Genomic DNA, 27976 nt, shown 5'->3' with positions numbered 1-27976 from the left:
TCACAAGTGGCCGCCGCAGCTGGGGTGCGCCCTGCCGCCCGCCGGCCCGACGCGTGCGGGATCAAAGCGGCCGGGAAGGGGCGGGCAGGGAGGTGGCAGGAACCCGGAGGTGTGAGCGAGCTTCCCAAGGGATGGCAGGAGCGTGGGAGCGCAGAGTGCCAGGAGGCGACAGAGACCTGGAGAGACGACGAAGAGATCCCGGGGACCCGGAGACACCCAGAGACCGACATGCAGACGCAGAGAGAGACGGAGCCAGAGATGCAGAGAGACAACTAAAGACCCGGAGAGACCGGAGCAGAAGTTGCTAAGGACCTGGAAAGAACGTGAAAGATGCAGAGATCGAGCTGTCGAGAGGAATGCAGAGACACAGACAGACGGGGAGACAGAAAAGGCGGAGGCCCATGGACTTAGAAAAAGAAAGCGGGCTTCGGAGGGAACAGAAAATAAGAGAGGGAGCTAGGAAGAGAAATGGAAAGAGGAGCAAGGGACTTAGAGCGTGTGGGGCGGGAAGATCTCGCCCCTCCCCCACAGAGGGTTGAGAGGACCCCCCGGGGCAGGGATCCAAGCGCGGTCTCCTTTCTCAGGGTCACGCCTGCGGAGGTGCGGGGCCAGGGGCGGAGGGAGGGGTGTGGGAGGCAGCAGGACCCCCAGGCGGGGAGGATGGAAGTGTGAGGACCTTCGGAATCAGTCTCGATCTAGAGCCTCAAAGTCTGCGATAGAGTAAAAAAGTTGTGTTAATAATTGGTGGAAACGTCAAACAGAGATACTTCTCAGGCGCATCATCAGACTTCTCTCTTTTCTGGGGAAAAGGAAGAAAAAGGAGAGAACACTGCATTGGCCGGGAATCGAACCCGGGCCTCCCGCGTGGCAGGCGAGAATTCTACCACTGAACCACCAATGCAAGCGGCGAACAACCTTTGATAGCCCTCTGCTAACTTAGAGGTGGAGGCGGTCGTGGTCTGGCTGACGGTGACCCCGAGTAGTTGACGTGGGTGGAGCGCCGGTTTATCCTTCCTCCTGCTCGGATCGGGCCACCCGGCCATAAAGTCGCCCCATATGGCCAGGGGCGGCCCCACACCTGGGTGCGAACAGCCCGGGGCCCCGAGCCCCGCGTGCAGGTGAGAAAAACTCAGCCCGAGTCTAGGTTCCCAAGGAGGGGGGCGGCGGGGGCTTCTGGGGCCACACATCTGCGCTCCCATTTGGCCCAGGTAGGGGGAGGTGGGATGTGCTGGGGGCCCTGATCCCAAATGGGAGCGCCCTCCCCAAGGTCTGTGTTCCTCCGGGCTCGGGCCTTGGCAAGGCGGGCTCCGTGAAAAACACCAAGGTGTGGAGGGGCAAGGGCGGGGAATAGGGGGTGGCTCGGAGGAGCCCCATCCGTCTCTAACTCCATAGCTATCTTCCGACTCAGGTCTGCAACACTGTCTTTCCGTATCTTTTTCCCTGGCACTCTTGCTGTCCCATTAAATCTCTGATTTTATCTTCTCAGGCACTTTGTCCGGAAGTCTCCGAGTCTACACGCATCGCTCTCCAGAGGGTCATGCTCTTGGTTTGAGGTGGGTTTTGATCCCTTTTTTGTATCCCTTTAAGAAAACTGCCTGCTTCCTGCTCCCCTACACTCACGAGGGGTCCCCAGTAGCAAGCAACGCCAGCACACTTGTGTCAGGTGTCCTGGCAGCCAAATGCCTGAATCTCCTATAATTAATTTTGAATCAAATACTTCCAAGTAAAAAGATCTCTCCACTTCCTACTCGTGCTTCAAAGCTTTGCTTCCTCTTCCTTGAGGCTCCCCCGGCTCCAGTCCAGTCATCCCTCAGGATGACCCTTTCCGGAGCACCCACTTCATTTTGCTTCTATAATAGCTGCTTGATAACACATTGTCTTCTTCACTAGATCCTGCAGGGATAACGTGGGCCTCTAGCGCATATCTCAGTATGAACGGTCCAAGCCTAGACCAGTGCCCAGTGCACACAATGAGCGGGCAGATGTGGGCCGAATTGAATATGACTGACTTGGAGCTCCTCTTACCTCCAGACAGAGCCCCAGTTGAATTAGACCGATCCACCCAGCACACTCAGGTCGCTCCCTATCCCAAGTAGGAGGTGAATTCTGGGGGAAGATGTCTAAGATCCAGTCTAGGGGCCGAGGGGTGCTAACTTTTATTTCAGGGTTAGTGGGGGTACAGTGAACTTCCAAAAAAGCTGCCATTCTGGGGGAACTCTGAAGTTCACTCCTGAGATGTGTCCCCAAATCACTCAGACTTCCTCTCTCCCTAATAACCTCCTCCCGTCAGCTGGGTCTCGACTCGTTATACAACTTTATGGTCCTTAAACCAGCCGGTGCTGCATGGGTCCCTCAATTCCCACACTCCCAGGCCAGTGCCATTCCTTCTCCCGCCCCCCACCCCTTGCACTCCTCCCCTTTCCGGGAGCCTCGTGCCCCAGGCCGCGCCGGGAGGGATCCGGGTGCCGAAGGAGGCGGGGCCGGGTCCTACCCCCCTACCCCCACCCCGGAGCCTGCAGGATATAAGGCGCAAGGCGAGCAGGGACTCGGTCTACACCACGGTCCCGAGGAGCGATGGTCACCCGGGATCGAGCCGAGAATAGGGACGGGCCCAAGGTGAGAGGCGGGAGGGGTGGGAGCAGAGGTCCCTGGTCCAGTCAGGGGACAGCGTCCCTGAGACCGTGAGTCAGGGAAGAGGACGGAGACCAGGGCTGGAAGGTGGAGAGGTGCCCGGGGGACCCAAGGAGCCAGGAGCTGGGGAGGAAGCTGCAAAGTATGAAGAAGGGGACAGGGTCCGAGCAGGACCTGCGTGGGTGGCAGTAGCAGAGGTCTGGGGTTTGGCAGTTGGCACCTTGCTGCCTGGAGGGCATGGGAGGGGGCCGGCGCTTGAGTGAAATAAGTCAGAGGAGCACAGAGCTAAGATAAGAGGGTGAAAACAAAAAGCCGAGAGGCTAGGCACTTGCTCCACGAGGGCTGTGAGCCGGGGTTGGCCCGATGCAGCCTATAGAGAAAGGCCCGGTGGATACTGATTCCAGAGGCCCGAGACCGGGTGGAAGATTTTAGAACCAGTAAAGAGTGACCGCATAGACGGGTTAGAGGGAGAAGAGGCGCGGTCGCGCTGGGTATCTCCCTTTCTGCACTCAGGGCCGCCAACTCTGAGCCCGGCACCGTGCGGCCCACGTGTCTGGGCGCAAAGAGGGTCCCCAAAGTTCTCCACTGAGACAGAGAAAGACTGCACGAGACGGAGACATAGAGAGAAAAGAGGAGGAGGAGAAGGAGACACTGAGAGGGGAGGAGGGAGGAGAATGCAGAAGACCCGGGAGAGAGAGGAGGCGAGCTACAGAAATTGATCCTAGGGGCGTTGGGGAGAGGGGCGTGGAGAGGGTTCGAATGGGCCGGGCCCTAGGCTCTCCGGGGTCTTGGGGAAGGATGGAGGCGGGACTATCCCAGCGGCGGGATCCGGACGCCAGCGCGGCCGCGCTGAGTCTCGGTCGGGTCGGCCCGCTCTCCCTTTCCTGCTGATCGCAGATGCTAAAGCCGCTAGTGGAGAAGCGGCGCCGGGACCGCATCAACCGCAGCCTGGAAGAGCTGAGGCTGCTGCTGCTGGAGCGGACCCGGGACCAGGTCAGTCCTGCTGCCATCCCCGGACCCCCAAGCATCCTGTCCTCACTTCCTACTGGGGTGGGGACATATGCTGCATTGGCGACCCTGGCCCCAAGGCATCCTGACCCGAGTCCCACCCTTGGAATCCCATCCCAGACCCCCCCTCGCTCTCAGAACGCAATCTTCAACGCCACCCCTCGGGTCTGTAAGTTTCACACCCAGCTCTGTAAATTTCACTCCCGGGGTGGGGCAGTCTCATCCTTCAGGTCTGTAAATTCTCTCTCCCGCTACACCCCCCAGAACAGCCAGCAGGGTGGTTAATTTCACTCCCTGGGTTTGCTGTTTCAAATCCCCTCCTCACACGGTGGGTTGGTTTCATCCCCTCGGGTTGGACAGTTTCGTCTCAGGGTGGGCCAGGACCATTCTCGATCATCTCCACTCCGCATTCGGTCGCGCGCTCTGTGGGCAGTGCACAAACGCGAACCGGGGGCACCCCCAGCTCCCGCACCCCACCTCCCTTCTTCCCCCTGCCACTTTCCCCCTCTCTCCCCACCCCTTTCTGTCTCTGCGCCCTCCCCTCCCGTCTGTAGAACCTCCGGAACCCGAAGCTGGAGAAAGCAGAGATACTGGAATTCGCCGTGGGCTACTTGAGGGAGCGAAGCCGGGTGGAGCCCCCGGGTACAGCGCGGGGGTGGGGCAGCGGAGGGAGGGAGGGGGGATTCACTGAGGTCCGGGCCGGGGCAGACGGGGTGGGCCCTGCGGTGGACGGTGGGCTTGGGGGTTGGCAGGCTCTTCTCCGAGGCGAGGTTAATAACACCCGCGCGTGTCTGTCTCTGTCTCCCTCATTTTCTCCCTCTGTCGGTCCATCTGGTTTCCTGTCTCTGTCTGTGCGCCTGTCCGGCTTCGGTATCTCTGCGCCCCGCCCCTTCCCACACCCCTGCTGGGCCCCTGCCCTGCCCGCCCGTCCTCCCGCCGGCTGCACCCGCCGCCGCGCCTCCAGGGGTTCCCCGGTCCCCAGCCCAGGACGCCGAGGCGCTCGCCAGCTGCTACTTGTCCGGCTTCCGCGAGTGCCTGCTTCGCCTGGCGGCCTTCGCGCACGACGCCAGCCCGGCCGCCCGCGCCCAGCTCTTCTCCGCGCTGCATGGCTACCTGCGCCCCAAGCCGCCCCGGCCGGAACCGGTAGATCCGAGGCCCCAAGCGCCGCGCCCACCGCTGGACCCCGCCGCCCCGGCGCCTGGCCCCGCGCTGCACCAGCGCCCCCCAGTGCACCAGGGCTCCCCTAGCCCGCGCTGCGCTTGGTCCCCGTCCCCCTGCTCCCCCCGCGCCAGGGATTTCGGCGCGCCGGAGCCCCTCACCGGACTGCTGCCGCCGCCGCCGCCGCCTCACAGACAAGACGGGGCGCCCAAGGCCCCGCCGCCCCCGCCGCCCGCTGTCTGGAGACCTTGGCCCTGAGCTTTGGGGGGTGGGGGCGGGGGCTGGGGGTGGGGTAGAGACTCCAGCCCGAGGGCAGCAGAGGGACCCGGGCGTCCGGAGGAGGAGGTGTTGGGGAGGGCGGCGGGGCGCGCGGGGGCAGCGCGCGGGTGAGATGTGGTCTATATTAGAGTATCTATATAAATATATATTTCCCTGGTTCCTGTCCCTTTTCCCTGCCCCCTTTGCGTCTAGGATTGTACCCTCTCTGCCCCCAGCCCAGCCCCAGTCCCTTCCCGAGTCCCTAGTGCATGGAATAAAGTGGTTATTAAATCCCCATGTGTCCCCGAGCCAGGGGCCTGCCTTTATCTCGGCGTCCATGCCCATTTGCCCTGCCCTCTGTCTCCCGCCTCAGTCCTGCTCTCCATGGCCCAAGGCCCGGGGCAGACAGGTAAGTAAAGAAGAGAGCAGAGAGGAGACTGAGGTTGGAACTGAAACCGGGTGGAAACACTGAGATAGGGTAAGGGAAGAGGGGATGGGAACCTTTAAGAAAAGGCAGAATACAGAGGAAAGGGAAAAAAAAAATTGAAATAAAATCGACTCTGGTGGGATTCGAACCCACAACCTTTGAATCGCTTTTTCGTCACTAGAAGTCCAATGCGCTATCCATTGCGCCACAGAGCCACCTGGCGGGCGCCAGCGTCTGACAGCTTACGGGTACTAGCGTGGGGAGGGGTGGGGGAAGGGTGGGGGTGAGAGGGAATTGGGCGTGGCGCGCCAGGAGCGCTTGGTTTGGACTTCCGAGGCCCGCCTGGGAGAGGTAGCGGCGCAAAGCCGGTGACCCAGGTGGGAGTGCGGGCGCGCAAGGGTGGAAGAAACAGGGAGAGAGAGCAACTGAATATGAGCGAGCCAGCGAGTACAGAGCTCTGCCTGCCCGCTTGGGGGATGCTTCCAGCCCAGGCGCACCCCACTCCCAGATGTGGCCCCACTCATCAAAATAAACTTGTTTTGTTGTAAATTTCTATGTGTATCTGTTTCCTCTGGTCTATTGGCTTTGCCGTCCGCTGCTCCGCGGTCCAGAGTCTCGATGGTTCCCAAAGAACACCTGCCAATCTAGTAACAAGCATGTCCAGCTTATTTCTCTCCTCTAGTCTCTTAGGAGGACTGTGAGGATGACTCTTTTCCGCGCAGGTAGCGTGGCCGAGCGGTCTAAGGCGCTGGATTTAGGCTCCAGTCTCTTCGGAGGCGTGGGTTCGAATCCCACCGCTGCCAAGTAGAGTTTTTCTCCGCGTCTAAGCAAGCCGTGCTTCACAAAGCCCCTTCTGGAATATTCCTTAATTTTCTTAGGACTCCTGGTAGCAGTCTCACCACCGTCCGTCTTCCCTCTCTGCTATTCGAGACAGAGCCTAAGTCTGCATTCCAGCCCCAAAGCGAGACCTGATGGAAACTGCCAAAGTAACCTTCATTTATTGTTAACCGATCTTCACTTTAATATATTCTTACATAACATTCTTATCTCTCAAAATTAGTGCAACTTGCTGTTTATTTGACTTACTGTATATTCTCCTGACAGTGTGCTAGAAGCTCCAATTACCCAGTCTGAAAGACTCAAGGAACTGCAACTTGGTTTTTCTTTCCAGATCCTCTCGGATCATAAAAAAATCTCATATATGAAACTAATAGTAAATAACATACATAATGAAACGTTCATTATGAGTGGAAAAAGCAGACTGAAGGTTCCACCGAGATTTGAACTCGGATCGCTGGATTCAGAGTCCAGAGTGCTAACCATTACACCATGGAACCTGCTTGCCCCTGTTTGCTTCTTGGACTGTAGATATTACAAATCTTGCTATTCTGTGTCTCTCTTCCCCCTGCCTTTCACAGAAGACAAAAGAAAAATAAAACAGTCAGATAGGGTGGATACTGCTATCGAGCACCTCAAATATGAATTGGGACGTTCTGTAAGTGTAAAATACACACCGTACTTAGAAGACTTAGTACAAAAAAAATAGTTAAAATTTCATTAATAATTTAAAAATATTGATTACCTGTTAAAATGATAAGATTTCGGATAAATGATAAGATTTCGGATATATTGGGTTAAATAAAATACGTTATTAAAATTAATTTCGCCTGTTTCTTTTTACTCTTTTTAGTATGACTCACCAGAAATTTTAAAGTCGCATACATGGCTCGTATTACGTACTGCTCTAAAACATGTCTGCTTTCCTTCCACTGTCATTCGTTCTACCTTCTGAAAACTAAAACCCTGACGCCCTTTAGACCACTTCCCTTTAAAACCAAGTAACAGTATTTTCTTTAGTCTTTTTTTCTGTTTTGTCCGAAGGAATACAGATAACTAACCCCAAAATAAGTGACGTAGGGTAGAAAACGAACGGACGCCCGAACAGGGACTTGAACCCTGGACCCTCAGATTAAAAGTCTGATGCTCTACCGACTGAGCTATCCGGGCTCTTCTTGGGGTGCTCTTCTGCTGCTTATAAGAGTTTTTCACTGACGAAAGACCAGGCTCGCAGAACTGACTGGGAATTGTATGCGTGGCGTAGAGGACTCCGGCAAAGAACAGGAGGAAGCCGGTGAAGGCCAGCAGCTGCTGATTGTGCTTTCTCCTCTCTGTCGGGTAAGGCTGCCGTCCATGTTCGGACGCTGGAGCTGGAGCGCCGCGAAGGCTGAGACCTTGCGGTGCCAGAACTGGCCGCGCGTGGCCGCTGCCAGCTGCGGGCTTTCCTCGTGGAGAGGTTTCTCCCCAGCCCTGATGACCTGAAGCCCATGCACCCCGGCCCCTCCAATCCCGCCCACGGCCCCGAAGGCCGAGAGCGGGCCCGGAGCGGAAAGAATGCCACGTGGGGCCTTCAGACATTGTGCGCCCGGAGTCCACTTCGGTCCCCTGACTGGCCCTATTCCAAGGGAGAGACTGAGATCGGGCGTGCCGAAGATCGAGGATACAGAGGGCCGGCGTGGCGACGGTGGTACAGAGTGCGGGGGAAGATAGGAGAGTTGTTTCTGACCCCTATGCGGTGTGCAGGGATGCGTGTGCGACTCACCTGCGTGTGGCTGTAGTCACGTGTGATTTATGGCCGAGTGTGGCTCACTTGAGTATAGTGACTCACATAGATGATTCACAAGTAAGAACGCGAGTGCCCTGTGCCCAGTTCTGGCTGAGAGAGAGGAAAAAGGGTCTTGGGGGAAGTTGGGGAGGGGGCAGACAAGGGCCCCAGGGCGTCAGTCAGCCCCTGACCAGGAGGAGGGCAGTGTCCCAATCATACAGACGTCATATACTCCTTGTCCCCACCTCAGCATCTGGTCCCTCCCTTGCCAATGGGATTTGGGCTCCTGATATCCATCTGGGTGAGCCCTGTCCTGTCAGCCAGAGGGACCGGCTGTGCCAGAGACAAGCAAACAACCATTAGGGCGCAAGACTGTGGGCGGGGAGAGGAAGCCCAAAGTGAGCAAGGACACAGGCTGGAGCTCCCAGAGAGAAAGAGCCCAAGAGCAACCCAGAGAGAGCTGGGCTTTTCTCCAGAGGCAGACCCTGTCCCCCAGCCCTTCACTCAGCAGCCCAGCAGCCCAGCCCTGCCCGGCCTGCCACTTACCTCCTCCAGGCCAGCTGCTGCTGTAGCCAACGTTGCCGGGGCATCTCTCCTTCCCTCCCATCATGGCCGTGTACCGCGTCTCTGTGACCACTGGTCCCTACCTGATGGCCGGCACGCTGGACAACATCTCCATCACACTCGTGGGCACGTGTGGTGAGAGCCCCAAGCAGCTGCTGGATCATCTGGGCAGGGACTTCACCCGTGGATCGGTGAGTACGGAGGAGAGAGCAAGGAGTGACCTCTGAGGGGCAGGGCTGGCAGGGGACCCTGAAGAGGGGAGGAGTTTCCTCCAGAGCTCATCAAGTCCTGCAGAGCTCTGGATGCTGACCCTAACTTCTTCACCATCCCTATTCTGGTCCCTGTCTTTCCTGTGGATGATAAACCTTACCCAGGCAGGGCTGTGAAGAAAGAGCCCTGGGCAGGGGGTCAGGAGAATTCCACTGGCTTCCTCGCTTCTCTTCCAATAACTGAAGGTGGGCTTTGGGCGAGTTGCATACCCTCTCTGAGCCTGGGTTTCCTCTTCTCTGGAGGGGACCTGCCTGCCTCTGCCAGGCCCCAGGATTGTTTGCTGGTGGCCTACACAAGGGTGCGGGCTGCCAAGGATGCTAGTGAAACACAAAACCCACTCTGGTCACACACCGTGCCTGTGGTAGCTGTGGCTGCTTCTGCCAGGATGAAGGGGTGCCTTTTTCTAATTCATATGAAGGCATCGCATGGGTTAGCAGCAGCTCAGGTTTGTAAGCCAGAATAGGTGTAGGTGTAGACGCACATTGAAAGGTGCAAGGATGGCCCCGGCAGCTCCTTGCCTCTCACTTGCTTACTCTCTTGGTCCCCTCAGGTGCAGAAGTACAAGGTGCGCTGCTCAGCGGAGTTGGGTGAGCTCTTGCTGTTGCGTCTACACAAAGAACGCTATGCTTTCTTCCCCAAAGACTCCTGGTACTGCAGCTACATCTGTGTCACTGCCCATGATGGTACCCTTTCTCACTTCCCCTGCTATCAATGGATTGAGGGCTACTGCACCATAGAGCTGCGACCAGGAACAGGTGGGTCAGAGGCAGGGGCTGGTTTGTGCTGCAGAAAGCATCTGTTGGGATTAGGTGTAGGGAATAGAGTTAGGGTTGGGGTAACAGGAACTCAGGGCTCCCAAGTAGATGCTTTCTGGAGAAAGTAAGCCTCCAAAGCCCTGAAATGCAGGGGCTTTCTGAGCAATATTTACCTCTCTGCAGACACACAGACATGCACGCTCACGTACACTCACATCGCTTATGGACACAAACACACACAGACGGCGGTTTGCTTACCACTGACTCCCTCTGCACTTCCCAGAGTGAATTCTTCTGGAGGCCAGAGAGGAATTAACCTGCAAGCTGAGTAATTGCATTTGAACAGGTGGAGTAGCCCTGAATGTTTAGACGATTTAGCTGGAGATGCCCTGGCCACTACTACTGGCTTTTCTGGTGTGGATGAAGTGCCTGTGAAATGCTATTCAGATTCCTTTTTGAATCTGGGGGGCCTTTCAAGGGTGCTGGGTTCGAGTTTCTTCGGCCTCTGGACCCCCGGATCTCCCGAGCTGTCTGGTCTGGAGAGGCAACACTAGGACTGGTCCACGTGTTGTGATGAGTCTTAGCGATGAGAGATGACGTTCTAGGCCAAGGTGAGGCAAGTGAACATTACCCCTCAGCCCACAGTGAGTTCTTCATAGACTTTACTCTGAACCCCCATCGACCATCACAGCACATGCATCCCTCACTTCACAAAATATATTTGTTCATCAGCCATTTGTCAAGTGCATGTTATGTGCACAGTACCAGACACCATGCTAGATGCTGAGAATACAAAAAAATGAATACAGTAGAGTTTATAGTCTTGGAAAGGAGACAAATTTGCAAATACTTAGGAAAATTGTTTTAATTTTGGGGTGAGGTTGTCCTGAATCCCTTCTACTGATGAATACAGGAAGAACATGGGACATGCATGTCACTGAGGGATCAGGTCCCAGGGCTAGGGAGTTCAGGCAAGGTTTGCTGGAGGAGATGTTGTTTGAAAAGAGACTTACATGATGAGTAATTTTCATTCCCCACAGCAAGAACTGTTTGTCAGGACTCCCTTCCTCTCCTTCTGGATCACAGGAAACGGGAAATCCAGGCCCGACAGGAATGCTACCGGTAAGGGCAGCCTAATCTGACTTCGTTCCCCATCTTTATTCTGACCTCTGCCTTAATCAGACTGTTACTAACTCTGACCTCAGTTCCAACTTTGGGAGCCCAAAGATCAGGGCCCTGATTTAAACGTCTAACGTCTGACGTCAGTCTAACATTGTCCCTGAGTCCATACCAGAACACCAGTACCAACAGTTGTCCCAATACCATCAATGAATCCACACTCAACCCCCAGCTGCCTTTGGTGTGACCCAAGTATCAGACATGACCCTGTTGTTGACCAATCTCAGCCTATCTTCAGCCTCCCCCCAAACTGGCCATGATCTTTATTTTTTAAAGATTGGCACCTGAGCTAACATCTGTTGCCAATCTTCGTTTTTCTTTTCTTCTTCTTCTTCTCCCCAAAGCCCCCCAGTATATAGTTGTGTGTTCTAGTTGTGGCATGTGGGACGCTGCCTCAGCACGGCCTGACGAGCGGTGCCATGTCCGTGCCCAGGATCCAAACCAGCGAAACCCTGGGCCGCTGAAGCAGAGCGCGGGAATTAACCACTCGGCCATGGGGCCGGCCCCTCAGCCGTGATCTTGATCTCAACACAAACCAACTCTAAACCAGCCTAGACATTCATGTCATCCTCAAATGCCACTCTGATTTGAAACTCAGTGCCTTCGGGGAGAAAATTCCAATTCTTTGTCACCTACCCAGAAAACGGGTGGTTTCTGCGAGTTTTAATTTAAAGCCATGTCTTAACAGTGAAGGCTTCTGTTTACCCTAAGTTTCACTTGCCATCTCTGACCTCTTTTCCCTTGGAAGCTGGAAAGTCTATGCTCCTGGCTTCCCTGGCATTGTGGATGTCCGCAGCTTTGAGGAGATGGAGTCAAACAAGAAATTTGCCTTGACCAAGACGGCACCTTGTGCAGACCAGGGTGACAGGTGAGGAAGGACCCAGGCTTGGGAAGAAGGTAGAGGAAGTGTGAAGTGAAGGGTCTGTTGTGAGGATGGGGCCCGGGCAGGCTGGAAGTCAGGGTCTATGACAAGTGCAGATTAATTCAAGTGTCAGAGCAGAATGGGCAGGGGTGACCCCAGTGGTCTGGCAGAGAGGAGGAGGTGGGTTCAGGCAGGAGAGAGGGCAGGGGACAAGTCTGGTCTGAGGGGAGGCTTGGGGACACTGGTTGGGGAGAGAGGGAAGGAATTAAGGGGAGTGGACTGCAGGTCCCTCTGACTGGTTTCTTTCTTTCTGCTCCCCAGCAGTGGGAATCGGTACCTGCCTGGCTTCCCTATGAAAATTGACATCCCATCCCTGCTGCACGTGGAGCCCAATATTCGCTACTCGGCCACCAAGACAACCTCGCTGCTCTTCAACGCCATCCCTGCGTGAGGCCACTGCCCTCTGCACACCTGCTCACTCTCCCGTCTGCCTCTGCCCCTCTGATGCACAGCCACATCTCTGCTCTCTCTGACCCCCCCAGGCTCCCCCCTCTCTGCCTCGGTCTCTCTTCTCCCTACTCCTCAGTCTCTCCCTCTCTTCCCCTAATCTCCCCTCTCTGTCAGTCTCCCCTCTCTCTGCCCCTCAGGCTCCTCTCCCTCCTTAGGCAACTCCTTTTTCTATCTCCCCATCGCCTCCTCTTTGCTCTTAAGTCATCCCTTTGCTTTCCATTCCTCAAACCAATACAATTAACTGAGTACCTGGTCTGTGCAAAGCACGGCCCCAGGCACTGTTGGTGGGACCACGGTGAGTAGGACAGAGGCCCGGCCCTTAAGCTTTAATGAGATGGTCAGACAGCTCAAGTTCAAATCCCAGAACCAATACTTTCTAGCTGTATGATCTTGATTTCCACTTAGCCTCTACATAGTTTCCTCATTTGTAAAATGACAATAGTATTCATACCTACCTCACAGGTTTGGAGGAGAACTTAATGACATAACACCCAGCACAAAATAATTTCTCAATAGATGTTACTGAGTAGTAGTACTAGGACATAGATTTGGCTGTGAGGAACTCACAGTATCACAAGGGAGAGGTGTTGTGCGATTAATTACCAATCAGAGGGGTCATTAGCAGCTCATTCAACAGCTGAGGCTCTGCTTGTGCTGTGTCTGGAGAGGGTACAGTCGACACAATGAGGATGACTTATCTGCACCATGTGGCCACGTGCACCACTTGTGTACGGTGTGGAGTTACCCCTACAAAACCTCGGTTGGCCACTAGACTTTTCTCCCATGCGGGTTGTTAGGCACCTCTGCTTTGAACATTGACCTTGTCAGGTTCCTCCAGCCCTCTAGGTGAGGAGCACAGTGCTCCTGGCAGCTCCCAGCCCCCACCCTCACTTCCCCTCCCACTCAGGTCCTTGGGCATGAAGCTTCGAGGGCTGCTGGACCGCAAGGGCTCCTGGAAGAAGCTGGATGACATCCGGAATATCTTCTGGTGCCACAAGACCTTCACTTCGGGTGTGCAGAGTTGGGCAGGAGAAGTCCATCCTCCACCCTACCCCAGCCTCAGACCCCTCTACCCCCTTCTGGGAAAGGGCCTTTTTCCAGCCCTCTCAGGGAGAATGCTGGATTATAGTTGAGGGGTTCCTGGTTTCACTGGTGGCAATCTCACAGATTCCCCTCAGGAACCAGGGCATCTTTCCTTCCTCTGGGAGGGGACAAGAATAAGGGAGTGATGACAGAGAGACACCGCTTGCCTAGGAGAGGGTCAAGGGCCATTTCAGGAGTCCTAATCATGATCATATGCACTTTCCTCTCTTCCTCTACCACCACCACCAAGAGTTCTGGGCTTTGGGGCCAGACCTGGGTTCAGATCCCTGTTCTGCCACTAACTGAGCAAGTCACTCCATCTTGTTGACTCTCAGTGTCCAGTGTTAAATTGAAGATATAATTATACCTACCTCACAGAGTTGCTGGGAGGAAAACCTAAACCACAGTATAACTAAAAGGCTGGGCAGGAGCATGATCTAGGGAAGTAGTTTCCGAACCAACTGGCTCCCCTCTCTTGCCCCCTAGAGTACGTCACAGAGCACTGGCATGAAGACCACTTCTTTGGGTACCAGTACCTGAATGGTGTCAATCCTGTCATGCTCCATTGCCTCTCCAGCTTGCCCAGAAAGCTGCCTGTCACCAATGACATGGTGGCTCCCTTGCTGGGATCAGCCACCTGCCTGCAGACAGAGCTAGAGGTGGGTGAGTTGCCATCATGGACAAGGGAAGTGTGTGGAGGACAGGGGCGGGATGGCTGGGGCCACATCCAGCCTGTTGGCCTCGCCCTCTGGGTAGCCCTGGCCCTGCACCTTTCAAGTCGAGCAGATATAGAAGAGAGCCAAATGGGGTTCAGGGTGGCTTGAGGCCTGAGATGGGGCCTGGTAAAGTGATATGAACAAGCAGGGCAGCTGCAGGACAGACATCTAGGAGAAGGGCCTCCAAGATCCCAGGGGGCTGAGGCTGGGAGAAGACTGTTTTAAGACAGGCCAAAGGGAGTGCCAGCAGATACAGCAGGAACAATCATGGAGAACTAGGAGCTCTCAGGGTGTGGGAGAAGACGATGATCCAGTCTCTCTGGGGCACCCAAGCCCTCAGGCAGCCTCCAGAAGGCTGGCAAAGACGTTGGTGAATTCTCATTGTGTGTTGATTTTTCTGTTGTTCGATATGCTGAGGTCGACTGAGTTGAGAGCATAGAAAGGACCAGTTATGGGGGGAGGGGGAGAGGACGCTGGCTTGTCCAAGCTGGGAAGGCAGCTTGTTACCAAAACCAAAGGGCATTCCCGCCTGGCCAGTTAAATCAGACTCTCCACCAGAAGTAGTTGTCTCACAAAGTAAGGTATGTTTGCAGCAAATAGGAGACCATGAGGAATCATCTCCAGAGTCATGGCATCCCAGAACAAAGAGAAGCAGGGACCTTTTATTTCAGATGGGGATAAATATTCAAAAGGAAGAGGTGGGTATTCGCTTGTGCAGGCTCAGTTGGAAAACATGCTTCCACATACACTGCAGGTTGCAGTAATAAGGCCTCAGCTCCTCCTGGAGAGGCCTTAGCATTAAAAATAAAGCAAAGGTCATAGGCGTAGCTCTTGTGGTGAGGCTTGGTCTAGTTCAGCGCCTTTGGTGATTGCATCTCCTTGACATAACAAAAGGAAAAAAAGACAATTTGGAAAAAACAGTTGAATGCTTCCAAACCCACGCCTGAGTTCCTGGGGCAACTAGTCAGTGACAAGGTGAGAGGCTGCACACCGAGACTCTGCTGGACCTCATTCCGGACATTCCTGGAAGGGTGGGGTACCAAGCATAGGCCATTAGTGCAGGCACCAAGCATTACTGAGGCTCAGGCTGGAGTGGGTGGACAGAGGACGGAGAGGGAAGCTGAGCGCGGGTGGGGATAGTATTCTAAACCTCTGTGCGCCTTCTCCAGAGGGGGAACATCTTCCTAGCCGACTACTGGATCCTAGCGGAGGTCCCCGTCCACTGCCTAAACGGCAGCCAGCAGTACGTGGCCGCCCCGCTCTGTCTGCTGTGGCTCAATCCCCAGGGGGCGCTGGTACCCTTGGCCATCCAGGTGAGCCTGGGGCGGGGGCTCGGGGGCGGGGCCTCAGGAGGCACACTAGCAGTCTTGAGCCTCACCCCCTTATTCTTCTTTGACGCAGCTCAGCCAGACCCCCGGGCCCAACAGCCCCATCTTTCTGCCCACTGACTCCGACTGGGACTGGATGGTGGCCAAGACTTGGGTACGCAACTCTGAGTTCCTGGTGCACGAGAACAACACGCACTTTTTGTGCACGCATTTGCTGTGCGAGGCCTTCGCCATCGCCACGCTGCGTCAGCTGCCGCTCTGCCATCCCATCTACAAGGTCTGTACGAACCCCCGGGGGGCCAGAGGGGGCGGGGCCAAGGTGGCCTTCTCCCCTGACCTTCGGCTCCTGTGACCTCATCCCGCTTGCAGCTCCTGCTTCCCCACACTCGCTACACGCTGCAAGTGAACATCACCGCAAGGGCCGCGCTGCTCAACCCCGAGGGCTTTGCGGACCAGGTGAGGCTTCCCGGCTCCCTGCCCTCCCCGTCTCTGAGGCCCCGCCCCCGAGGACGCTTTGCCCCGCCCACAAGCCTGTTCGGCCACCAATCCCATTCCACAGTCCCTGACAGCCCCTTCCCACAAGCCCCGCCCCTTTGCGTCAGTCTCCTACTTGAGCCACAGCTAAACCTTGCCCCTTCGGGGTCAATCCCACCCACGCGCCTCACGCCCTCAGGCCCTGGTTCCAAAGGTTCCTGGAGGTGGGCAGGGCAACCCCAGGCTGAGCAAAGCCCCCCTGCTGACCCTGCGCCGGCTCTCGCCTCCCTGCCTGCCCGGCATTTAGTTCATTCTTCTGGTTACCGAACACTTCAAGGTTACGTACTGTGCACGTAGTAGGGCCGCAACCCGCGCGGCCCACATCGGGCCACTATGAGTGTTTGATCCGTGGTCTTAGACTGATTGATTAACTGAAAAATCCCCTCTGCTCAGTCACTAGCCCAATCTCGTCCCCAGGCACTGGGGTGGGGGTTGGGCCCACCCGGCAGCCAGCTGTGCTGTGTCCTTAGGTCACGTCCATCGGGCGGCAAGGCCTCCTCTACCTCATGAGCACCGGTCTGGCCCACTTCACCTACACCAATTTCTGCCTTCCGGACAGCCTGCGGGCCCGTGGCGTCCTGGCCATCCCCAACTACCATTACCGAGACGACGGCCTAAAGATCTGGGCCGCCATCGAGAGGTGTGGGCTTGGGACCCTGCAGCCAATCTGGCCCTATCAGCGCCTGCTGGCCCAGGGGCAGTGTGGGCCCCTGTGCTCAAGAAGGCTGGGGTGCTTATTGCTGGGGGTTTCGGGGGTTCTCAGGCCCCAGCATGGGGCACCCCAAGGGTGAGAGTTGCGGTTGGGGTCCCTATGAAATGGCAGATAGCTGTGGGCTGGAGAGGGCCTGGGCTGTGCATAAATGCAATGGAGGAAGGGAAGGATGGGGTGTCCAGAGGAGTCAGGGCAGGTGCAACAGCTAGTGTGGGCTGGGGCCCCCAGGCAGGCAGGTCTTCTTTCTCCTGGATGCTAAGTGTGGCGGGATACAGGATGAGTCAGGCTCTCCTCAGTGCACTCTTCCCCTAGCCTCCTGGGCTGGAAGGAGGCCCAGAGCACCCCTGACTCAGGAGTGAGGGTGAGACTTGAATCCCTGTGGACTCTCAGTGGACTCTGGCCAGCTGGCTCTCCCCAGCCTGAGCAGCAATGGGCCTCGGTTTTCTGGCCAGGCCTGAGCCCGAGGTCACTGCTGTGGCATGGACTATCTCTTTTCTGCAGCTTTGTCTCAGAAATCGTGAGCTACTATTATCCCAGTGATGCATCTGTGCAGCAGGATTCGGAGCTGCAGGCCTGGGTTGGCGAGATTTTTGCTCAGGCATTTCTGGGCCGAGAAAGCTCAGGTATCCTCTCTCCATCCCCCAACCACAGGCTCTCAATGACCCAGTGCTCCCCCTGATGCCACCATTAATCAGTTCCTATTTACTGACCAGCCTTTGAAGTACATTGTGTTATTAGCCCCACTGAACAGATAAGGAATAGGCATGGAGAAGCCTGCAGATAGTAAGCGGCAGATCTCTGTTTCCTCTCTCTACCCCTCCCTAACACAATGACCCTTTCTCCTGTTTCTCCTCTGTAGCTGCTTCCAGACTTGGAAATCTCCCCATTCTCTATTCCCTGAAGGACTTTCGTTTTTGGCTGTCTCATTGTCACCCTTGGGACCTGCACATGAAAACTACAAGTCATCACTATAGAATGACTTCTGGCCTCACTCGGGTTATATACCCTATTGCTATTCTTCATGGCCTACTTCCCTGGTGCCACTGTAATATATGGTGTATACTCTGGGCACTGGACCATGTAGCAGAGGCCTCTGTGTCTGGGTGTAGTGGAAGAAAAGGAAAAGCTCAAAGTGGCACAAATGTCCATCCTCTGGTTCCCCCAGCCCTGGCCCGAGGTGGAAGACTCTCACTGCCTGGGACATCTCTCAGCAGGGATGTGGGTTTCAGCTGACTCAGCGCTTCTGGTGGTCACCCAGAGGAGTTCCCGCCTGGGGAGACCCAGGGAGGAGGGGTGGTCTCAGGTCACCTGCAAATAGAATGGACAGCTTTGCAGCCCTACCTGTAGTGGACTCCGAGCCTGTTTTTTTTTAAACATACAAGTATAGAGAGTATAATGTAATGAACACCTATTTACCTATCACCCAGATTCAACAACTGTTAACATCTTTGCCATATTTGATTAATCTGTTGCTTTTGTTTACTGTTGAAGTCTTTTAAAGCAAATTAGAATATTTCATATTTCAGTCCTAATCAATATGCAACTCAAAAAAATGTTTTTCTACACAACCGCATACTATCATCATGCTTAACAAAATTGACAATAATCTCCAATATCACCCTCTTATCTAGTCCATGTTCAAATTTCCTCCCTTCTCCCATTTTCCCTCGGTTGATCCTGTTGATTCCAGAGCCAATCGAGGACCACATGATACAGTTTTTGTTTTGACTCTAAAGTCTCTTTTAATTTGGGACAGCCCCCCCGCCCTTTAAATCACATGACATCTGACATGGACTTATTGAAAAGCCAGGACTAGCAGATGTGTAGAATGTCTCACCTTCTGAATTTATCTAATTGCTTGCTCATGATATCATTCATCTTGTTCCTCCACACACTGTGTTTTTTGTCAACTGGAAGTAATACCTAAAGGTTACGTGTTTTTGGCAAGAATATTTCTCAGGTGATGCTGTGTTCTCCTCATTGCATCACATGGGGAGACACATAATGTCAGGTTGTCTCACTGTTAATGATGCCAAGAGTAATTTCTGGGTTAAGGTGGTGACAGCCAGAGGTCTTTTGGATCTTTTAAAGGGTGACCCCTCCCCATGCTTTGCAAGCCTACTGTCAATCATGGGCAGTCCTGATCCTGACCAGCTATTTTCTATTTGGGGTTATCCATTTCCTATTTAAGACCCAGCAGGGGATCTTGTTACTATTGGCTCAACTCTATCTTACTTTATTAAACTTGTCTCTGATTTAATACATCAGAAATTCTTCAGATTGACAAACATCTCTTTGAACCAGTGCAAACTTATTCTAGAGTCATATGTTTTAAGGCAAAATGCACTCATTAACTCAGTCACTATGCTTTTTGCTTCCATATTTCAAGGGGAAAAAATACATAATATAAGCCACAGAAAAATTCCCATAGATGGTCTGACTTCTTGGCTTTTTAATTCTCAGCCCTCAAGGTTAGACTATCAACCATGAATAGAACATTCAGAAAATTCCCACACACTCTAGGCAGATACCCGGTCCCTCCTCCAAACCTCTCTGTCTGTTCTGTTGCATCAGCCTCTCTCCAGTCATCCTGACTCCAAACCTTGGAGCCACCTTTGACTCATGTTCTCTCCTGTCTTTCTCTCTCCCTAAATCCAGTCTGGTGGCTAACCCCATCATTTCCCACTGTCACCACCCACACTCTACTAGTCCCAGTCCTCACACGACTCCTGCATCGTGGTAGCTGTCTCTTCTTAACCAGTCCCACCTCTCCCAGCCTCTTCCTACTTGCCCTCCAAGCCTGTGGGGCCACTGCCCCAGTAATCCTCTGAAATATTGCCCAGAAACGACCTGGCCTGGCACACTGCTATAGCCTCATCTCCAATTATGTCCCCTCCCTGTCCTCTCACCTTGCTTGGGCCCCATCCTTCCCACTCTGGCTTCTTAATCTCTCATGCATTCACTTCATTCATCCAATAATTACCGGGCTCTTTAATATTAAGTATTGTTCCAGGTGCTGGCGTTCAGCAGGGAACATGACAGATAAAAGTCCTGGCCTTTCCAGAGCTTAAAGTTCTTGTGGGGAGAGACAGATAATAAATATGTCAGGTGGGTATGAATGCTAAGAAGAATGAAACCGTGTCAGAGGATATAGCATGTTGAGGTAGGGGGATCATTTCAGATAGGGGGTCAGGGAAGGCCTCTCTGAGGAGTTGATGTTTGAGTAGAGACCTGAAGGAAGTGAAAGAGCTAGTTCCGTGGATAACTGGGTAAAGTATACAGGGAGTGCAAAGGCCCTGAGGTGGGAGCATGTGGTGGGTTTGAGGACTTCAGGAGAGTAAGTGAGAGGGAGAAAACTAGGGAAGGAAATGAAGTCAGAGAAGGAGCGAGAGCCAGCTCAAGTAGGGCCACGGTAGGGTAAGTGAGGTGGAAGTCCTTAGAGGGTTTTAGCAAATGGTGACATAATTCAATTTATGGTTCTAAAGGATCACTCACTCGGGACTGTCAGGTGAAGAACAGGCTGTCAGGGGCAAGGGTGGAAGCCAGATTCATCCAGGAGCGAGATGATGGAGAGTGGGTGGTGATGGAGACTGGAGGTGGTGAGACAAGATTGGTTTCTCGAAGTATCTGCTGATATGTGCAGTATGAGGTAAAAAGAGGAGTGAGTGCACAGATTTTGGCCTGAGCAACTGGATAAAGAGTACCAAAATGGGCTCACTGTGGGAAGGACGGATTTGGGGAGTGTGTGTGCACAGGAAGTCAAGCTTAGGTTTTGCAAATGCTAAGTGTGAGAAGCCTTGTAGACACTCAGGTGGAGATGTCAGGTAGCAGCTGCAGATTTATACCCACTGCTGAGTCGAGAGTTCAGGGGCCATGCAGAGCCGGAGATGTGGATTTGGGAATCATCGACCAGTGGGAGGTGGTTAGAGCCATACAATTGGATGAGACCAGTGAGATCCAGAGAGAAGAGGACCAACTGAAAGTGCCTTCCTCTGTCATCTTTTTTCCATTCAAAGCTCACCCACTCTTCAGCTCAGGGAGGCCCCTTCTATTCCTTTAGGAAAGTCTCCCATAACCGCATTAGCCCCAGTGCCTGTTTCTGTGCTGCCTGCCCTCTCCTCAGAGAGCCAAGCCCTGGCCTGAGAGCTTTCTTCTGCTTCCATCACTGCGAGCTCATGATTAACACTCTCTGGTCATCTGTCTCTGCTGCTAAGCCCCGCAGTGGATGATCCCTACTGGGTGCTTGGACAAATCTTGGTGAATTAGGTAGCATTAAATCATTACGCACTGATGTGAGCCGCAGACAGAAGTGCCTTGGCGGTCAGGGAGAGGCAGCTTGGCTGTTGGCTTGCACCTGCCTCCTCTGCTCTGAGCTCTGCTGGCTGGGCAGTTTCTCGTTTGATCCCAGCACCCAGCTCCTATCCTGACCCCCTTCAGAGACCAAAAACCCTGGCGTTGACCATCCCTAACCTCAGCCCAACCCTAATTTTACTCCAAAGACAGTGGTGGCCAAATATTTAGCCCTCACTTCCTCACTCTCCCCCTGCAGTAAGCCCCAGCCCTGAGCTGCCCCTAGGAATCCCGTCCCCCCCATCCACACCCTCTTCCCTTCCTCCCACACCCAGGCTTCCCACGCCAGCTGTGCACCCTGGGAGAGCTGGTGAAGTTCCTCACTGCAATCATCTTCAACTGCTCCGCCCAGCACGCTGCTGTCAACAGTGGGCAGGTGAGGCTGCAGAGGGCCAGTCTGGGGAGTAGTGGACTGTGCAAGGTGGCATGGCTCAGCAATGAACATGAGGCCAGAGTTTGGGTTGAGAGTATAGGTGGGTCAGGGTGGGGGTGGGTTTATGATCAGAGCTGGTGTTGGATGATGAACGGGTGGAGCTGGATCCAAGGTTGTAATGGTGACTCGAGTTGGTGTTGTGTAGGGAGTAGAATTTACGGGCTTCTGTCATGGTTAGGAGGTGGCTAGTAGAGTATCAGGTTGCTCTGTGTGGCATGCTGGCCCAAGGCCCTTTCCTAGGATTACCTGTCTACATCCTCCTTGGTTATTCACTCCACCCAGTCCTAGAACATTGGGTAGGGAGTGACAAGGGGTGAGCCAGGCTCCTGACCCACTTTTGGAACTTTCTGCCGTATACGCCTCCCTCTCTTCCCTTTCCACGATCTTTGGGGTGGTAGGGGCAGGATCAGGGATGATGATGAAGGAACTGGTCCTGCCCCTCTGACCAGCTGACTCAGCTGGGGTGGGGGTCTCCACAGCATGACTTTGGAGCCTGGATGCCCAATGCCCCATCATCCATGAGACAGCCCCCACCCCAGACCAAGGGGACGACCACCCTGAAGAGTTACCTAGACACCCTCCCAGAAGTGAACATCACCTGTAAAAATCTTCTCCTCTTCTTCTTGGTCAGCCAAGAACCCAACGACAAGGTGTGTATATGGGGTGGGGGGCGGGCTATGGGGTGGGGGTTTGCAGGGCCTAGGCAGTGGGGGTGGTGGCTCCAGGGAGGCTTGGGGACTGACTGCTGGCATTTATGCCCACTGCTGAGCTGCCTTGGGGTCTCCAGTTTCTCCTGGAGGTGATAGTTGATCCCAGAAGACATACATTGAAGCAAATACCAGTTTAGTAGCTGGGGCACAACATCCATCCAGTTCACCAGTTTACCAATCTATCTACCAATCTGTTCACCCATCTACCCATCCATCTATCCCTTTATTCATCAATCAACCACATCCAGCAACCACTCATCCATTCATCCAAACATTCAACCTACGTTTTTTGGATACCTTCCATGTGTCAACATAGCACTGGGCACCAGGCATATAAAGACATATAAAGAGCAAGATGTTCCTGCCTTCAAGAATCAGACAGTCTAGTTGAGGAGACACACAGGTAAGTGAAAAAGGGCACCACAGTGTTGTAGAAATTATTTATTTACTAATTCCTCCATTCAACACATACTTCTTGAGCACTCGCAATGTACCATACACTGGTGGGCAGATATGATCCCTGTCCTCGTGAGCTTACAGCCTAGTGACAGAGGTGAGGGTGGGGCCTTGTGGAAAATGACCGAGTCTGGGAAAACCCAGGAAGGCTTCTTGGAGCAAGTGACATCTAAGCTGAAACATGTGTGACAGGTAGGAGTTTGGCAGACAAAGGAGCAGCAGGATTAGTTTTTAAGCAGAGAGAAGGATGTCACCAAGTGAAATGAAGTAAAGTGAAGGCGAGAGTCTGTTGGTGTGATTGTAGGGTCACAAATGGTTCCATGCAGGCACAGTACTCCTTCAGAGGACAGTGGGGAGCCAGGGAGTCATTTCAGAGTTTTAAGCCTGGGGTGACATGGCTAAATTTGTGTTTTGGCAAGGGCGCTTCTGTGGCTGTGTGGATGGATAGGAGGGGTTTCTACAACCCTCTCCTCAGGTTCAATCATCTTCTAGAACAGCTCACAGAACTCAAGAAAACAGTTTACTTACTAGATTACTGGTTTATTATAAAAGGATACAACTCAGGAACAGCCAAAGGGAAGAGATGCACAGGGCAAGATATGAGGGAAAGGGGGCAGGGCTTCCATGCCCTCTCAGGGTGCACCACCCTCCCAGCACCTGCATGTGTTCAGCCTGAAAGCCCTCCAAACCCAGACTTTAGACATGTTCATGGAGGTTTCATTCCGTAGATATGATTGATTAAATCTTTGGCCCCTGGGGATTAATTCAACCTCCAGCCCTTCTCCCCTCCCCAGAGGTTGGGGGGTGGGACTGAAAATTCTAACCCTCTAATTACATGGTTGATTCCCCTGGCAACCAGCCCCCACCCTAAGGGGCTTTCCAGAAGTCGCCTCATTAATATAAACTCAAGTGTGGTTGAAAGGGGCTTATTTTGAATAAGGAAAGGCACTTTTTAACATTCTTATCACATATAAGGGTTTTAGGAGCTCTATGTAGGAACAGGGAAGACCAAATATTTTTTCTTATTATAAATCACAGCATCACAGTGGAGAGGGATATGTAGGCAGAGAATGAGGGTGGAGGGTTCCCGCCTCATAAACCAGTGGGAAGTTTAACCTGGAAAATTCTAACAACGATAACAGCAGCTATCATCACTTGCTGAGGATCTGTCACGTCTCAGTCATTAAATCAGATACTCTGTGTATACTATTTTAAAACACGGAATAAATAAGTCGCTATATTTAAAATGCTTAATACAGTGCCTGGCATATAAGTGTTCAATAAATGGTAGTTTCATTTTACAGGGGAGAAAACTAAGTTTCAGAGACACAAAACAATTTGCCCAAGGTCACAGAGCTAGTAACAGGCTTTGAACCCAGGCTGTCATATTTCTGTGTTCTGCTTTTGTGACAGCTACACTCCGCTGTAGTTTTAGAAATTAGGTGTCAATCTGGTAAATAAGACATAAAATTGATTCTTTGAAAAGCCTAATAAAGTAAAGAAACCAGAGATGATTCTAATCAAGAAAAAAAAAGCATATAAATGTACAACATTAGGAATGGGAAAGACATACAGCCACAAATACAGAGAAGACTGAAAACAATTAGAAGAAAATACTACTTACAGTTTTACGCAAACAAATTTGGAAATCTTGATGAAATGAATGATTTTCTAGGAAAACATAAACAACCAAAACTTAACACCAGGAGAGATGAAAACCATACATGAATGGGTAAGGTTGTAAACGATCTGATCCTTTTCCCTGCAAAGGGAGATTCTAGCAAACCTTCAGGGAACAAGTCATTCCTAAATTATTCAAACTACTTGAAAGTATAGGAAAAGTATAGAAGCTTCCCAAATCATTTTACTGGGAACCCTGATACCAGCACCTGGCAAAGGTAATGCTCCTAAGAAGGCAGGTGGGTCTCAGGTAGAAGGTTCCACACCTCCCACCTACGTGACCTTGGATATGCAATGAGACCGCTCTAAGCCTCAGTTTCTTAATCTGTAAAGTGGGAATGATGGGAGTACCTGTTTTACAGGATTGTTGTGCCATTGTTATAGTCCATGTAAGGGCTTGCAGTGTGTTGGCTGTGATTAAGAATATAAAATTATAAACTCATTCCGCTTTAAGACCACAGACTTAAAAATATATCATCAGTTAATGAAGGCCAATAATAAATAGCACAATGATAATGCACCATGGTGAAGTCTACTTTATTCTAGGAATGGAAGGTTGGTTCAACCTTATGAAATCTAATGGTATAATTCATTACATCAATAAAGAAACACACGATATAATCATCTCAAAATATGCTGAAAAAGCATTTGGTAAGTGTGAACAGCTATTACTAATAAAAACTCAGTGTAAAATGAAACTCCCTTACGGAATATTGATAAAAAGTATATTTCAGAGCCATCCCCCATGGCCTAGTGGTTGAAAGTTCAGTGCTCTCACCTCTTTGGCGGCCCAGGTTCTTTGCCCGGGCTGGAATCATGGGGCCCGTCTGTCAGTTGCCATGCTGTGGTGGCGGCTCATGTAGATGAACTGGAAGGACTTACGACTAGGATATACAACCCTGCACTGGGGCTTTGGGGAAGGAAAAAAAAAGTGTATTTCAGAAAACACTGTACTCATGGTGAAACAATAGAAGTCTCCTCATTAGAGTCAGGGACAAGAAAACAATGCCCACTGTTACTGCTATTATTTAACACTGTTCTGGAAGGCTCTGCCAGCACAATAAAACAAGACAAAGAATTTTTTAGGGGCCGGCCCGGTGGCACAGCAGTTAAGTGTGCTCATTCTGCTTCGGCAGCCCGGGGTTCGCTGGTTCGGATCCCGGCTGCGGACATGGCACCACTTGGCATGCCATGCTGTGGTAGGCATCCCACATGTAATGTAGAGGAAGATGGGCACAGATGTTAGCTCAGGGCCAGTCTTACTCAGCAAAAAGAGGAGGATTGGCAGCAGTTAGCTCAGGGCTAATCTTCCTCAAAGGAAAAAAAAAGAATTTTTTAAACATCAGTATTATTGCTAACAGTTATATTCTATGAAGGTTATATTGAACAGGAAGTGGATGCTGGTTAGGAGGCTGGCCCAGTGAACAGGGATGGTGAACTGGTTGTGTGGCGTGGTCAGGGAGAGAGGGGCAGTCCTGTACTGCACAGGTTGGCATTGTTCTTGGTGGTATTTCTCGATTGTGGCTGGCCATGCTGTATAGTGTGATACATATATCATTGTACAGTGTATGGTGATAGTGATTGTGTTGGCAAAAGTTTCATTATGTCCCTTGATTGGGAAGATGCCTCAGATCTGGTTGTCATCAGGGATTGAGTTTTGTGAAATTGTGAGGTAATAGGTGTATTTTGGGGCATATTTGCTGGGGTGTGTTTATGTTGATTTCACTTGTGTTATGAATGTGGTTGTGTTCTTTTAGTTCATAGAGCAAGGGACCAGGCACTGAAGGGACCTTTACAGATTCACTAATCAAATCCATTGACTTTCAGATGCGGAGACTGTCTTGAGTCAGAGTAACAGGCAGAAGGTTACCAGCAGAGGCAGCATTAACCTTGGGTTGGCTGGCTTCCAAGTCCCATTCTGACTCCCGCGCTCCACGAGCTGTGGGTGTTGGGGGCTACTCGGTGCAGATCGTGGAGAGGTGGTTTGGGGTTGTGGTTTGAAGGGTTTGTGTGTACAGTAGCTCTAAAGGGTCATGTCCTTAGAAGCCAACTTGACTGTATTTGTTGGCAAATGTAGTCTTTCATTATTCTCCATCCTGTCCTCAACATCATCCTGACCCCACACCTGATTTTCTCCCAGCGTCCCCTGGGCACCTATCCAGATGAGCACTTCACCGAGGAGGCCCCACGGCGCAGCATCGCCGCCTTCCAGAGACGCCTGGCCGAGATCTCACGAGACATCCAGGAACGGAACCGGGGCCTGGCGCTGCCATACACCTACCTAGACCCTCCCCTCATCGAGAACAGTGTCTCCATCTAAACCCCTCCTCATACCACCCTGGAAGAAAGGCCTAAGCGTGAGGTGGGCCAACTTCTAAGGGTCCTCCAAGCCATTCTGCCCTCCTTGTTCTCCGTCAGCCTGAACCGTCTCCTCTGCAGATGAAGACCTTTTCCACCTGCCATGGTTCTACCATCATATGCACTGGGCCCTAAACTGTGAATGACCAGTCCAGCAGGGTCCAGGGTGAGAAGCCACCGGCTAAAGTCAAATGCACAAGAGGCCCCTCTGAAAGGAAGGGACTCCATCACTGTTTGCCCTACTTTGGGCAGCCTCCTGCTTCTGTCTCCTGTGGAAATCTACCTTCTCCCCTTGGGACTTCTGGCTTGGGACTCTGAGGTATCCTCCTCAGTCCTCCCCCATCCCAAAACTCTTTCTCCTACCTTGCCTTTTTTTTTTAGATTGGCACCTGAGCTAACATCTGTTGCCAATCTTCTTTTATTTTTCCTTCTTCCTCCCCAAAGCCCTCAGTACATAGTTGTAGATTCTAGTTGTAGATCCTTCTGGTTGTGCTATGTGGGACGCCACCTCAGCATGGCTCGATGAGCAGTGCCATGTCCGCACCCAGGATCCAAACTGGCAAAATGCTGGGTCCCCGAAGTGGAGCCCATGAACTTAACCACTCAGCCATGGGGCCAGCCCCCTATCTTGCCTTTTTGTTTCCACTTTCCTCCAAGCCTAGGACTAACCAATCCAATGTCCTTCTCTGGAAGAGCCTGGAAACTGGGCAAGAAGGATGTGTGCCCGTGATCTGCTATGTGGTCCACTTTGACTGCAACGTCTTTAAGGGGAGAGTTAGAATTGGAGCCCAGCTTACCTGGACCTCTAGCTGCATTCTCAGGGCCAGGCTCCCTGGCTTGAGTGTGTATGTGGGGAGTCTCTTCCCAGCTCTTCTCCTATCCCCTCTATCATCCCTCCCTTTTTTTGTCCTTGAGCTCAGTGAGTTCAATAAAAACCAACATATTTGGCTCGTATTTCATTTTGTTTTGATATATGTACGTGCGTATGTAGGCAGGTGGGGTACCCGGGGATTGCAGAAAGCAACAGCAGCAATGAGTCCTTGGATCACCTGTTCTGGAGACGGGAAGCCTCCCAGCCCGAGCCACCACCTAGCCAGGCCCTACATTCCTGCCTTTACTTCCCAGAGTGTCATCCATCAAAAAATGAAAGGATATCCAGACTCAAAGGGCTGATAGGAAAAAAATAGGTTTTTTGCAAAGCCTGAGAATCCAGCTTCTGGGTGTGGTAGTGTTGCCACTGAGATTCAGTTCCTCTTCTGGACACATGGAAGACTCAACCTCTGGTTCTGTGGTGGGTGAGTGGGGTCCCGGATGAGTTTTGGCCAACAAGCTATGAGTAGAAGTGATGCAGATCGTCTCCAGGCTGGAGCATTTAATTGTTGGCATGAACCC

At 52.7% G+C, this 27976-nt stretch overlaps 2 protein-coding genes and 5 non-coding genes across 12 annotated transcripts; 3 read left to right on the top strand and 4 right to left on the bottom strand.

Moving 5' to 3' along the window:
- Positions 1-117: 117 nt before the first annotated feature.
- HES7 (hes family bHLH transcription factor 7) lies at positions 118-5598 on the top strand. 2 transcript variants are annotated; one of them, XM_070226519.1, is made up of 5 exons: positions 118-1118; positions 1487-1553; positions 3529-3624; positions 4194-4281; positions 4604-5598. In XM_070226519.1, the coding sequence occupies exons 1-5, from the start codon at positions 1057-1059 to the stop codon at positions 5053-5055; spliced, it is 765 nt and encodes a 254-aa protein (XP_070082620.1). In that variant the 5' UTR covers positions 118-1056; the 3' UTR covers positions 5056-5598. The 2 variants fall into 2 exon arrangements, with proteins under 2 accessions (XP_070082620.1, XP_070082621.1); XM_070226520.1 differs by lacking the exons at positions 118-1118; positions 1487-1553 and adding an exon at positions 2452-2616 and having other exon boundaries at positions 4604-5344.
- TRNAG-GCC (transfer RNA glycine (anticodon GCC)) lies at positions 831-901 on the bottom strand. Its single transcript has one exon. It is a non-coding gene; the product is annotated as a tRNA-Gly (tRNA).
- A 12-nt stretch (positions 5599-5610) lies between the features above and the next one.
- On the bottom strand, positions 5611-5697 carry TRNAR-UCU (transfer RNA arginine (anticodon UCU)). Its single transcript is given in 2 exon segments — positions 5611-5646; positions 5661-5697. It is a non-coding gene; the product is annotated as a tRNA-Arg (tRNA).
- Positions 5698-6203: 506 nt separating this feature from the next.
- Positions 6204-6285, top strand: TRNAL-UAG (transfer RNA leucine (anticodon UAG)). Its single transcript has one exon. It is a non-coding gene; the product is annotated as a tRNA-Leu (tRNA).
- Positions 6286-6747: 462 nt separating this feature from the next.
- On the bottom strand, positions 6748-6819 carry TRNAQ-CUG (transfer RNA glutamine (anticodon CUG)). The gene has a single exon. It is a non-coding gene; the product is annotated as a tRNA-Gln (tRNA).
- A 597-nt stretch (positions 6820-7416) lies between these two features.
- Positions 7417-7489, bottom strand: TRNAK-UUU (transfer RNA lysine (anticodon UUU)). The gene has a single exon. It is a non-coding gene; the product is annotated as a tRNA-Lys (tRNA).
- Positions 7490-7594: 105 nt separating this feature from the next.
- Positions 7595-27538, top strand: ALOXE3 (arachidonate lipoxygenase 3). Of its 5 annotated transcripts, XM_070228148.1 has the most exons (16): positions 7595-8162; positions 8640-8839; positions 9469-9673; positions 10714-10795; positions 11601-11720; positions 12036-12161; positions 13132-13235; positions 13794-13966; positions 15193-15336; positions 15425-15628; positions 15721-15807; positions 16356-16525; positions 17099-17220; positions 21223-21323; positions 21860-22030; positions 26367-27538. In XM_070228148.1, the coding sequence occupies exons 2-16, from the start codon at positions 8693-8695 to the stop codon at positions 26544-26546; spliced, it is 2136 nt and encodes a 711-aa protein (XP_070084249.1). In that variant the 5' UTR covers positions 7595-8162; positions 8640-8692; the 3' UTR covers positions 26547-27538. The 5 variants fall into 5 exon arrangements, 4 of the variants coding, with proteins under 4 accessions (XP_070084249.1, XP_070084250.1, XP_014584112.3 ...); XM_014728626.3 differs by lacking the exon at positions 7595-8162 and having other exon boundaries at positions 8388-8839; XM_070228149.1 differs by lacking the exons at positions 21223-21323; positions 21860-22030; positions 26367-27538 and adding an exon at positions 17457-17937 and having other exon boundaries at positions 7745-8162.
- Positions 27539-27976: the final 438 nt, after the last annotated feature.

This window comes from Equus caballus, chromosome 11, assembly GCF_041296265.1.
Source record: "Equus caballus isolate H_3958 breed thoroughbred chromosome 11, TB-T2T, whole genome shotgun sequence".
Lineage (NCBI taxonomy): Eukaryota > Metazoa > Chordata > Mammalia > Perissodactyla > Equidae > Equus > Equus caballus.
This window is presented reverse-complemented; position numbering and strand designations above follow the sequence as displayed.